The following is a 13,510-nucleotide window of genomic DNA, read 5'->3' on the forward strand; positions in this document are numbered from 1 at the left end:
CTAGACTGTAAATTAACTACAATTTAATTATCCAGGTGTCCATAAGGCAATTTACTTTGCTGTTTATGGAATAACAATGTTGGGCTAATATTGACCAAAGTTCAGGCATGGTAGCAATGAGGTCAGATTCAGTTTTTATCCTTTGGAGTGATTGTGATGAGGTCTTAAACCCTCTGAGTCGTCTAATCAATGTGTCACTGGAATCATTTCTGCTTAATTGATTGTAAATCAAGCTTGTTTGAACCGGTATTGACTGTGCCAGTTAATGGTAAGAATGAGTCCACGTGTCGAACGGTAAGGCCTTTAATCTTCTAGTTGGAATACTAAACAACAAGGTCATTGACCCATCGACTGACGTTAACTGCACAAAGCCATTTTTTAAACACTAGACTGCAACAGAACCTTCAAGTTCTCACGGCGAATAGAAACACAGCAACACGGGCGTCCCAATGGAGTCTTCCAGCTCGTTGTCTTCACCCTGGCGAATAGCCAGAGCAGATAAGTATTTTTTCTTGCGAGTGCATTGTATAAACAGTGAGCGAGTCAGTCTGGCGTGGCCTCAGCTTTTGCTTCCATGCGCCACATATTATCAGCCAATTCTAAATCAAAAAACAACTTCATGATATTTAAGAGCCCTTGGTCAAACAGGATCTGGCTGCTTAAGCACTACATAAACAAGCACAGTCAGAGCTCCACTTGTGAACAAAAGAGTCCCTCTGTGGTTAGAGACCCTCACTCTCAACTTGCCATTCAAACATTCTGAAAACAAATAAATGTTCTGAAAAGGTGTGTACATCATTGTAACACGATCCTGCTACTTCCTCGGGTTCCCCCCCCCCAGCACCAATGAGACAGCACACGTGGGATTGCGTAGGTAACTGTTTTATTGTCACATGCCTCTACCGCAGACTGTGCCTCTCATGGCTTATGTAGGCAAGACCCACAACCTGCTCCAGCTGAGGCCACTTAGGTCTCATCCCGACACCTGTTCCCTGAGTCGCTTCTCCCCTCCCCCCTCTCCAGCTACGCTAACCACGCCCCTGCCACCACATACCTCCACCGCCCGTCTTAGGCCGGGGCCTCATCCGGCCTAACCTACTCCCCCTGCCCCCCGTGAGAGCGGGAGAGGAAGTCAGCCACAACCATCTGCGTCCCCGGCCTATGGATCACCTTGAAATTAAAAGGCTGTAAAGCCAGATACCACCGAGTAATCCGGGCATTGGTATCTTTCATGCGGTGTAGCCACTGGAGTGGGGCGTGGTCCGACCAGAGGGTGAAAGAGTGCCCCAGGAGGTAGTAGCGCAGGGAGTCGACCGCCCACCGGATGGCCAGGCACTCCTTCTCTACCGTGCTGTACCTGGCCTCCCTCTCGGATAGCTTCCGGCTGATGTAGAGGACCGGACGGTCAACCCCCTCTACCTGCTGGGACAAAACGGCCCCCAGCCCTCTGTTCGACGCATCAGTCTGCAGAGTAAAGGGAAGAGAGAAGTTAGGTGTGTGAAGGAGCGGCTCCCCACAGAGAGCCTGTTTTACCTCCTCAAACGCCAACTGGCACCGCTCCGTCCACTGGACCGGATCTGAGGCACCTTTCCGGGTCAGGTCAGTCAAGGGGCTAGTCAGGTCTGCGAAGTTCGGGATGAAGCGCCTGTAATAACCCGCCAGCCCCAGAAACTGCCTCACCTCTTTTTTAGTCTTGGGCCGCGGGCAGGCCGCGATTGCAGCGGTCTTGTCCACCTGAGGGCGCACATGCCCGCCGCCCAAGTGGTACCCCAGATACCGTACCTCCCTCCGTCCAACTGCACACTTCCCCGGGTTGGCGGTGAGCCCGGCCTGCCTCAGGGACTCCAGCACCGCGCCCACCCGCTGCACATGCCCCGCCCAGGTGGTGCTGTGGATGATCACATCATCCAAGTAGGCGGCCGCATATGCAGCGTGCGGACGCAGCACCCGGTCCATGAGGCGCTGAAAGGTGGCCGGGGCACCGAACAACCCGAAGGGAAGCGTGGTGAATTGGTATAAACCAAACGGAGTGGAGAAAGACGTTTTTTCCTTGGACTCTGGCGACAGAGGAATCTGCCAGTAGCTCTTGGTCAAATCCAGTGTCGTAAAGAAACGCGCAGTGCCCAGTCGGTCCAGGAGCTCGTCGACCCGGGGCATTGGGTACGCATCAAAACGTGACACATCATTCACCCTGCGATAGTCCACGCAGAACCGTATAGACCCATCCTTCTTGAACACAAGAACAATGGGGCTAGACCAGGCACTGTTGGACTCTTCTATTACCCCCATCTCCAGCATGGCAGCCAATTCCCTCTGAACCACTTTTCGTTTGTGTTCAGGTAACCTGTAGGGTCGTAACCGCACCGTCACGCCCGGAGGAGTCTCAATCTGGTGCGAGATGAGGTTTGTGCGTCCTGGCAGGAGAGAGAACACGTCAGCAAACTGATCTTGCAACTGGGCAATGTCTGTTCTCTGGGTCCCGGAGAGATAGTCTTCACAAAGGAGCGAGGCCGGATTGGTGGATTTTGGGACCTCAGGCCCCAGCTCCTCCCTCTCAGAAACCGCAGACACCAGAGAGACAGACTCCGCCTCTCTCCATGCTTTCAGGAGGTTGAGGTGGTAGATCTGTGTAGCTGCGCCCCTGTCAGAACGCACCACCTCATAGTCAACCTCCCCCACTCTCCGTGTGACCACAAAGGGCCCTTGCCACTTGGCGAGGAGTTTAGAGCTGGACGTAGGAAGCAATACAAGTACCTTTTCTCCCGGTGTGAATTGTCTCAGCCTGGCTCCTCTGTCGTACAGCCGTTTTTGACGCTCCTGGGCCTGGAGCAAATTCTCACGTGACATCTGACCCAGTGTGCGGAGTTTTGCTCGCAGGTCCAGGACGTATTGAATTTCATTCTTACTGGTGCTCGGACCTTCCTCCCAGTTTTCCTTAATCAGGTCGAGCACCCCCCGTGGGGTCCTGCCGAACAGCAGTTCAAAAGGAGAAAATCCCGTGGAGGCCTGGGGAACCTCCCGCACTGCAAACAACAGAGAGTCAAGCCATTTATCCCAATTACGTTCATCATCATTAATAAATTTACGGATCATGGACTTCAAAGTCCTATTCAGACGCTCCACCAGACCGTCGGTCTGTGGGTGGTAAACACTGGTCCGAATAGATTTAATGCCCAGCAACCCGTAAAGTTCTCTCAGTGTACGTGACATGAACGAGGTGCCCTGGTCAGTCAGAATCTCTTTCGGGATTCCGACTCGGGAGATGACCTGAAACAGTGCCTGCGCGACACTCTTTGCAGAAATGTTGCGTAACGGCACTGCCTCCGGATATCGTGTTGCGTAATCCACCAGGACTAACACAAAGCGATATCCGCGTGCGCTCCGGTGAAATGGCCCGATGAGGTCCATGGCGATTCGCTCAAACGGCACCTCCATTAATGGCAGAGGACGCAAAGGCGCCCTCAGAATGGCCGGTTGATTTACCAATTGACACTCCGGGCAGGACGCGCACCAACGGCGCACATCCGCCCGGATGCCCGGCCAATAAAATCGGGTCATTAACCCGGGTCTAGTGTTTTTTCATATCCCATGTGACCAGCCATCCTGACCAGCCGCCTGGAAAATCATTTCCCGGCGGCTTTTCGGCACCAGCAATTGGGTGTTTTCCTGCCCGGTCTGAGTGTCACGACTCACTCTGTACAGCCTGTCCCTAATCAATGAAAAGTGCGCTGTGTCAGGGCGCAGCAGCTGACCATCAACTCGTATCCCTTGGTCCCAGGCAGAGCGCAGAGTATCATCACGAGACTGCTCGAGTGGAAAATCTTCCATGGAGTGGAACTCGGGAGCCGGCGGAGTCTCCACGGGTGGCTCCGCCGGTTCCTTCTCCTCCTCCCCGTCTGCAGTGTCGGACAACCTCGCGTCGCCACTGAGCACAGCGCACATATGGCATGACCCTGACTGTCGCGAACGCACCCCTGCTGCCTGCCCCATTAATTTAATAAATCCCGGCCAATCGGTTCCCAAGATTAGAGGGTGCGTAAGGCGGGAGCTAACCGCAACCTTTACATTATGCTTTTTTCCCCCGTGTCTAATTTCCGCTGACACTATGGGATACTCGTGAACGTCCCCATGCACACACCTAATCTTTACCCACAATGCCTCCACCAATGCCCCGGGTCGACGAGGCTCTGATGGATCATAGACTGCGTACAGCCCGAATCCACCATTGCCTGATGTGTACCCCCCTGGATTCTTACCGGAACGCGGTACGTCGCTCCCGGACCTGGGGAGGGTGTTGGAGAGCCGGCAACCCGAATCACCTGGCCCACTTCCATCAGCGGACACTCCCTCCGGAAGTGTCCGGGCTGCCCGCACCTCCAACATACCTGCCCTGGCGTTTGAGGGACCCCCTGTGGGTTGGGAAGGGTGCCGGTGTTTGCTGGGGTTAAGGGACCGGAAGACCGGGGCGGGGTGGCCGACCGTGGGGTCGTTACGGCCTGCGGTGTTCTCCTCCGTGGGGCGGGAGTCGGCCCGGCTGACGCCGGTGGGCGATCGTTGCCCCGCTGACCGCTGGGATGAACCGCCAGGTGGTCTTCCGCCAGGGTGACGGCGGTCTCCAGCGAAGCAGGGCGGTGGCAGCGAACCCATGCCGATGTTTCGGCCGGCAGCCCCCCCACGAACTGCTCCAGAACGATCTTTGCCACCACCCCCTGCGCCCCTTCCGGGTTCCCGGGCTGTAGCCATCTGGTAGCGGCGTCCCTCAGTTGCTGCGCGTACGTAAACGGGCGGCCCACGCGCTCCAGCGTGGCCTCGCGGAACCTCCGCCGGTGGTCCTCCGGGGTCCGCCCCAGCCGATCGATGACGGCTTTACGTACATCCGCGTAATTGCCCCGGGCTGTCGGTGGCAGCCCCATGGCCGCTGTCTGCGCCGCCCCGGTGAGGAGAGGCAGGAGCCGGACCGCCCACTCTGCCGTTGGCCAGCCGCACGCCTCCGCCGTCGCCTCGAAGGTCTCTAAAAAAGACTGTCCGTCGTCCGCCGCCATCATCTGATGCAGTGTCACCTCTGCCAAGGTGGAGAGGTTCGCTGCCGGCAGGGCTGCAGCTGCCCGGGCGGCCAGCTGCTCGAGGGCGTGAGTCTGCCTCTCTGTCTGGGCCAGGAGCGCCTCCATGAGCCTCCGACTTGCCTCTGCCTGGTCCTGCTGCATAGCTGCGATCCTCCCCAGCATCTGCCCCAGCATAATCATCGGCTGGGCCGGCAGATCTGGGTATTGCTCGCTGTCAATCATTGTGCTCTTTCAAGGGGTCCCACGTTGGGCGCCACTGTAACACGATCCTGCTACTTCCTCGGGTTCCCCCCCAGCACCAATGAGACAGCACACGTGGGATTGCGTAGGTAACTGTTTTATTGTCACATGCCTCTCCCGCAGACTGTGCCTCTCATGGCTTATGTAGGCAAGACCCACAACCTGCTCCAGCTGAGGCCACATAGGTCTCATCCCGACACCTGTTCCCTGAGTCGCTTCTCCCCTCCCCCCTCTCCAGCTACGCTAACCACGCCCCTGCCACCACAATCATTTCTTGATCTAGTTCTGCAGAAACGCTCCATCATACCTGCACATTGGCGTGGAACCAATGGTCTATAACAAAATATAGTTTTGATATTCAGCTGGAACAGTCACGACGGGCCTGGCATAGAAATGCTGACTCAAGGCTGAGCTCACACGCTTTGAAATCCTAGCTTGTTTACCTTTAGATCTTTGTTCCACGGTAGAAACAAAACAAGCATTGTAGCCATTGTGCTTGGGATCAAGGCTCCCTTTTGCTCCGAGGCTAAACTATCCCACAGCTACAGGAATATGTGGGACAAAGTACTTCGTCTGAGCAGAAACCAGCTTCTGAAGAAGCGTTCAGGAACCAGGAGGAAGAAACTAGTCAAAAAGATGAAAACAGGCCTTGGAGATGCTTTCCCGTCCATCAGAGGATGCTGACAGGATACGCAGCATAAAGGGGAAGCGTATACATCGGATTCAAAATAACAAAACCTATTGTAACGCTGTCTGAATGAACTGACATTATAAGTGGTCCTACATTGCTGCAAGTTGTCTGGCAGTGATTCATCTCTTTGTCCACCGAGTTAGATCAAACACTCCCTACTATGTTAAACTGGCGTGACGAATGTTCCGCTTCCCTCCAGTCCATAAATCCACGCAGGACCTTCTGCATGCTGCTCCCGCCGGCATCTCAATGGAGACAATATATTCTTACAGACACATCCACGGCACTGAGCAGTGCAGATTCAAAACATTAACCGATATCATTTTTTTTTAAATGGCAGAGCTCATCAATAAATAAAAGCATGCTGAAGGCGCCGGCAGGCTGCATTGGGGCGAGAGCGGCCCCGTGATGGGGGCTCATCTGGAGAAAAGGGTAAACACTGACGGAGACCTGCTGAACTCAGTGAAGTGTCACATCCCATGCTGGGTAAATGACAGCCTTCCTGCACAGCGGGGACTTTATTCACAGAGCCGTTCTGTTTGAGCGACCGGGATTACGTTTAAATGGTGTTCTCCGTCTCTCTCCTTCGACAGAGCTCACATTAAGCAAGGGAGACCAATCTATTTCCAAGACACACAATTTAGAGGGAATAGTCTGCAAATAGTCTCTCCAGCTGAATGATGCAAGGTACTTTAAAAGTTCCTGAAGTATTTTTTCTGCGACGTTCATTCTAAGAAATAAGTTAAGTAGGTTTTTGAGAACTGTGTCATCAGATATTGCTTCCAAAATCTTTTCAGTGAAATCGCAGGCGGGCGGGCGGAACCAATTCATACGGCGTCTCTCCATCACGGCACGGGCAGCAGACAGATTTGCAATCCTGTTTTATTCTGGGCAGAGAATATATAAGTGAGGCTGTGCTCTCCCATGAGCCTGAAGAGAACACACCCACTCAGCTGTGCAGCATACAGTATGTATAACGCGACCGCCGCTCTGCTTGCTATTCCTCGGCTGCAGACCAGCTCCTGCAGGACCGAAAGCACCTCTTAATAAGTCCGGAAAATGGTTCGGTTCATTTAAAAAAATAAAAACAAAACTACAGTCATCAATATTATTTTCAGGCCTCTCAATTTTTCTAAACATCTCAAGGGTAGTGCTATATATGCAGTGTGGAATGTGTAGCAGCAGAAGCATGGCTCTCTGCTCTACGCTGGTCCTAGATGAAGTGCTACAGTATATGGATTTTTGTGGAGGAAGTAGAAACAAGATTAATATTCAACACCAAGGCTAGCTGCTCGTCAGGCTGCACTTAGGCGCAGCGGTGCTTCGAGCTCAACATCAGCACGCTAACATGCTCACGATAACAATGCTACCAGTTAAGCGGCTACAATGACGTTTTACTTTCTGACTGACTAATTAAATGTTACATGTAGACGTTGCTGACATTTTAACATTCAACTTTGTGTTTTCCTGACACAAACAAGAGCATAGTTTGCAGGATGGAAGGTAACAATTAAGAAAAATAAATATACTTAAATAAAAACCGCAGTACTTGAAAAGTAGAATAACTGTTCCACTATAGCAGTCAGTCCACCTTAAGTGCTACGTCGGGGCTAACTCCATTCACTTCAGTCGTCAGCTGGCTGACAGGCAGGACACAGGAGCTAAACTCTACTGTTGACTTGACACTCATCATCACACGGCTCGCCAACGTTACGCTGGGCTGGCAATACACTGACGGAGCGTGTCAGGCAGACAGAGCTGACAACCTCACAGCTTAACTAATTGATGTGGTGCAGATTTATTGGGTACTCACAACGCAGCTGGCATTAAATGATGGATGATGGGTTGTGCAGGTCATCGCTGCAGGTGGGCGGCTTATAGGGCTCAACTGACGTGAGGTTAAAATCACGTTGCTAGTTTTACGAGTACAAGTACATAAGGATGCACAGTATCTGACCCGATACTACTACAGGTGCATCCTTAGACTAAAGTATTGGACATGTTTTTATTACCTGATAATTATACTACATGAGAAGTCAGAGGACCACCAAAGTCCTTATAATTCCTCTTCTTGGGAGCGACAATGACTTGATGATGAAACAATATTTCACAGGAGAAGTGAAAACTATGACCTGCTGTCAGGCATGACCATGAATGAATGTGCAACTTTGCAATTCATCCACTGGTTGCAGAGATATTTCATCTAAACCTTATGGTGGTGCTACAGGAAAAGTCAGGGGATCACTTAAGTCATGATTACTCCAAACAGGACTCTGACTTTATGGACAAGATCTCATGGCAATCCACCCAATGACTGTTGAGTTATTCCAGTCTGGACAAAGTGGTGGAGCGACTGACACCACACAGCTGGCCGTCCCTAGAGCCTTGCCTCTAGCATGGCTACAAAAAACAAGTAGTGTCAGGAGGTTTATACCTTTAGTATATGAAAATGCCCAGTGGGTCGGGTTCAGAAAAGAACACACATGCTCCAAGACATGTTCTCGCACCAGAGCCTTGGATGAAGAGACTAGCCGGACACGTTGCTGGGATTGATGCCCTTTGATAGATTACGTCCATTAGTGGGCAGCTGAGCCGATCAATAGCAGATCAAAGCTGTCAGGTTGCCATTTCCCCCAATCCATCAGAGAAGAAGAACACTTGCCGGGAAGACGTGATAGGATGTGAAATGAAAGAGATGACCAGCTATCTTTAGATGCTTCTAGATTTCCACGCGTTACAGCTGCTGCTCGCAGAATGTGGGCTGGACTCCTTGTTGGCTTTGCCACAGGATTCAGTTTAAAGAGTAACCGCACACTTAAACTAAATGATACGCCGACACCGTGATGAACACATGGATGCTTGTGTACATATTGACATTTCCTCCTACCTGTAATCAGACCCCTCCTCCCCGCTGCTCTGCCCACAGCATCTATCGCTTTTACTTTTTTCCAGGAACCTTCGTTTAGCACAGCAGCTCATTTAGCTAGCTGTCATCAGCTCTAACTGTCATATTTGCCAACGTGGCAGAGTGGCCGTGGTTTCATCGCTCAGCTCCTTGCCTACTTTTTTTTCAAAATGATGCAGTGGCTGAACTTCAACCAGACCCCGTAAAGAACAGATATCAATAAGGTATAATTGAGATTTAAACCGGTACTTGTTATTATATTTATGATGAGTCAAATCAGAGCAGGAGTAAACATCACTATTATACTCGTACTTAAGACCGGCATGTACTTGTTTGCATGCATAAAAGATTAGGTATTACAATGTATAAAACAAGCTGAATAAGACGACTAGCTAATGGCCTGCGTTAGGTATAAAGAAACCATTATTTCGTTGCCTAGAGCTTCAAAGAGCTGGAACAGAAAAGACAAAGCAAATGAAATCGCAGCAGTGCTCTCAACACATTTCATCTCCAGCCTCCTCCGATTCACACTAGCGAGATATTCTCATCATGCAATAATTGTCTTGGTTCCTGAGAGAAAACGAGGCGTACAAACAGGCTACATTATCTTTACGTTAAACTACGGGTGTCAAACTCATTTTAGTTAAGGGGCCACATGCTGCCCATTTCGATCTCAAGTGGGCCGAACCAGTAAAATCACAGCATATTAAGGCATACATAATGACAATATTTCTCTCTTTTTTTTCTGCAATTTTAACAACTATCCCGCGGGCCGGACTGGACCCCCTGGCGGGCCGTATGTTTGACACCCCTGCGTTAGACATTATCTGCACATTCAGTTTTTAGAAGTCACTTCTTTCAAATTAAACTTGTCTATAAGGAACCAAATGTGTCACCAGACGGGAATGCAACGATTATTCTACTGCTCTATTTCCTCAATGGTGGATACCAATCCAGACAGATTTGTGGCTTCTGTTTGCAGCAGTGTTTCTGCTCGTCATTGTACAACTGATGCATATGAAAAAGCTGCATGTTATTGATGTGTGGGTTCATACGTGGCATCTGCATCTGCAGCTGCGGTTTCACAGCCTCGGTGAGGAAATGCTGCACGGCTGCTCCGTGCCAGGGCAAGCCCAAAAACTCAAGTGTCATTTGCTGAGAGAGCCGTTCCCTCGAGACGCGGCGATCGAGGCATTCGACAACCAACCAGACCTTCACTCTGAAGCACATCGGCCCGGTTACTCAGCAGTATTTCTGAAGCCAGCTCTGGTTGGCGCGATGCGAACTGTGCGGTGAAAGATGGGGGAGATGGCATTTTGATTCAGTGAGCAAACTCTGTCGGCAGCCATGCGGATGCTTCTACCAAATGTATTCCCATCTGCTTGTCTGAGGTCAGATCAAGCATGCAGCAGGGCATTACCTCCAAGCAATTAGCTTTTACAAAAAGCACCACGCAGTATTGCTCGGGCCCACGGTTAAACATCTTTGACCCAATAAATGCAGAGCCGTAACCTGAGGTGTTCCAACAGTGACCTGGCTCATTGCAACTTGCAAAATGCCGTTTCCACCAGGAGCGTGGGCACACCAGACTCAGCTGATTGGCCTGCTTTAAGCCTTCAGCTTTGTCAAGGAAAAATCTTTATCCAGCCTTCTTTGTACAGGCGCTGTAGAAAACACCCAAAGAAGTATGCAGGCGAGGAGACTTCCTGACAGCTCATTTAACATTCTGCCTGCTTCCACCCACCTTTCTGACGTTAGCGGATTCTTTTTTAAACAGAACAGTATTGCCATCTTTCCCTATTTTTTTTTTTTTTCACACACACTTCCACCACTGTGGGTCTTTGCTGTACACATTAGCAATCAACCAAGAAAGAACAAGTGGTCTTTTCCAACCTCTGTGGCCCCGTTCTTGACATACTTGAGTCCAGCCGTGTACATTAATAAATAATAGTGACAGAATTCACGCCCGCCTGGGCACCAGCTGCAATTATAGCAGACATGTCAGAGAGACACCGGAGACAACCCAATCACACGCCGCCGTCTGGATGAGCACCGGTTGACAAATAAAGTCCCCGGACTTCTCTCCTCCTCGACTGGCTGGGACCCCTCATGCAGACCTGCAGGGTCTCCAGTGGCTTACAGGTTCAAGCCATTTGACCAAAGACGCTACAGAATGAGGCCAACCACTGCATCTTACATCTCACTCTCTTAAAGCCAAAGCTCCAGGATTATAATCAAGCCAAAAGGTTTTTAACATCGCTAATAAAACTTTACCCCCGGCTACCATAACTACCATGCAGTGGTGACGTCAGCAGTAATTATGGGAAACACTGATTCTGTGATGTGTGACACTCAACAAACGCTCTTTTGTCAATGAAAGAAAAAAACACCACACAGAGGGATTTGCTTTTAAGACCAGATTGTAAGTGACAACTAAAGGAGTTGCACCATTACATTGTGTAATGTAATTACTTCGCTGCCCACATTCATGATGGGAAATGTTCCTCATTGATAATTCAGGCCTACTTTCAGTTACAACCTATTTATGTCCGTATAAGTCACACGTCTGTACTTATTACAGATATTATAATACATCCTGTAATGCTCTGCTCATTATACACACAGTGTAGAACTGATGAACAAGTGGAACACTAACACCGAGAGAAGCAAAAGAAAGGGAGCTGCAGCAAACCTAAAAAAAACATAGAAACCCTTTGTCTAACCCAAAAAAACAGACGCCTCTGCTTTCACATCACCACCAGTTGCTCATTCAGTATTTAAATGACAACAAAGACGATAAATATTGGCATTTGAAGCCTTACATAATACATGCTCTTAAAAATATTGACGCAGCAATGAAGACCTATGAATCCTTTTCAGTAACCCTTTCAATAAAGAATAAAATGATGTCTCTTCATCCCTCTGTCTCCACAGTTTGGTCCTTACAATGTCAGAACCTTCAGCCCTGTGGTCTGAACACAGTGAACTCCCTAACGTATTCGTGTGCAGCCAGATCCCCCTCGGCTATTGCTTGGCACTGCATATTGTAAAGCTGCCCAAGAGTCCAGGCAGCCAACAGACGATGTTTGCATACTCTGTCTGATTCCCTTTCATTTAAAGATGAAAGTAAGACTAACTTTTATTCACTGATTATTGTTTAAATCTACAAAATGTCATAAAAAAAAGACCATCATGTCTGCCCAGGGCCCAATTTCATGCCTTCAAATAACTAGTTTTGCCTGAAGCCACAGTCCAAAACAAAACATATTCCATTTGCAATCATACAGAACATTGAGAAATCCTTGTTGTTCAACGTATGGATTAATCGACTAATTGTTTCAACAGCAGATTCAGCAGATTGTTAAGGCATCTCAGTGTACAGTGATAACTCAGTAATTAGACAACATAAATCCATTATTACTTTGATAACGGGCGTGCTTTGTTGTAGAAGGAACAACACTGTGATGCATGAGCCCCAATATACTGGAGGATCAATAGGGCTGAACCATGACTAATGCTTCTGCTGAGTTACAGATAGTAAATGACAAACCTAAAGATTAAAACCACGTCTCAGTCGGCTCTGTGTCATCTCGTGAGAAAGTTAGTTGTTTGCCACGTTGAAACATAAGTAAAAAGAGAAAAAGAAAAAGGGACGTGTGAGGGGTGTGGGTGAGCAGAGCTCGGGATCCAGAGGCGAGTCTCGATAACGTCTTCATTAAATTGTGCGTCACGCAGAGACATCATGCTAAAACAATAACCAGGAGAACAATTCATCATCACGCACGAACACAAACTTCGGCCTCACAGGCGGACTGGAGCAACTCCAGGAGAAGGAGCCTGCATCTCGTCCTCGCTGAGCCTGGGTGTGTCTCGGCGCGCGGGGGGATTCACCAACTTGGACCGCGCGCGGCATCGAGCCCCGGGGCTGCGCGAGCCTCGTTTACCGAGCAGCACCCGTTTCAAACCGCTAGTCTGGGGTGTTTTCAAACTAACAGACACCCTGAACGCCTCACAAGGGAACCTAGACATTACAGCTTCATTAGAGCCTCTGTGACGTCACTGCTAAACTTAACTGCGGGCTACAATTCTCACGCGCGCGCTCCTGTCTATTGTGTGAAGCCTTACAGGTAATTTGATTAAAACGACGCACTGCCGTCCCCGCCCTCTCTCTCTCTCTCAAACTGAGAGCACACACACACTTCACCAGTGAAGACATATTCGTTTTTGTAATGCTTCAGTTTCAGCCCTACAACTCAAAGAGAGTCGCGTGCCCGCCGGTAACGTCACGTCTCGCTGGCTGGTGGCCAGCAGGTGCAACGGGTTCACGTGAACTTCTCGGGAGGATTTAAAACACGTCTTACCACTTTGCTCCCCGAGAAAAACGAGTTTGAATTTTCTTAGAGGGTTTCCAAAGTCACTGCCAACAGACATTTTGAGGAGGAGGAGGAAGAGGAGAGGGAGGACAGCCTGCGTGGACCCGTGCGTTCCCTCTCGCGTGCGGCGTCGGTTGGTGGAGAAGGCGGCGGTGTTGCGTTAAGTTCAGCTCTCTGCTCGTGATGGAAACACACTGCTGCTGCTGCACCGGTCCGTGAGGGTTTGTTTCCTCCTCTT

At 50.0% G+C, this 13,510-nt stretch overlaps 1 protein-coding gene across 2 annotated transcripts in view; it reads right to left on the reverse strand.

Moving 5' to 3' along the window:
• rab6ba (RAB6B, member RAS oncogene family a) overlaps positions 1–13,330 on the reverse strand; it is a gene marked incomplete at its 5' end in the record, with an annotated part of 46,934 nt that extends 33,604 nt beyond the window's left edge. For both annotated transcript variants that reach the window (XM_079221439.1, XM_079221438.1), the window contains one exon: positions 13,261–13,330. In XM_079221439.1, coding sequence (XP_079077565.1) covers positions 13,261–13,330 — 70 coding nt within the window. The remainder of the gene's footprint in view (positions 1–13,260) is intronic.
• Positions 13,331–13,510: the final 180 nt, after the last annotated feature.

This window comes from Taurulus bubalis (genome assembly GCF_910589615.1).
Source record: "Taurulus bubalis genome assembly, chromosome: 7".
NCBI classification, from domain to species: Eukaryota; Metazoa; Chordata; class Actinopteri; order Perciformes; family Cottidae; genus Taurulus; species Taurulus bubalis.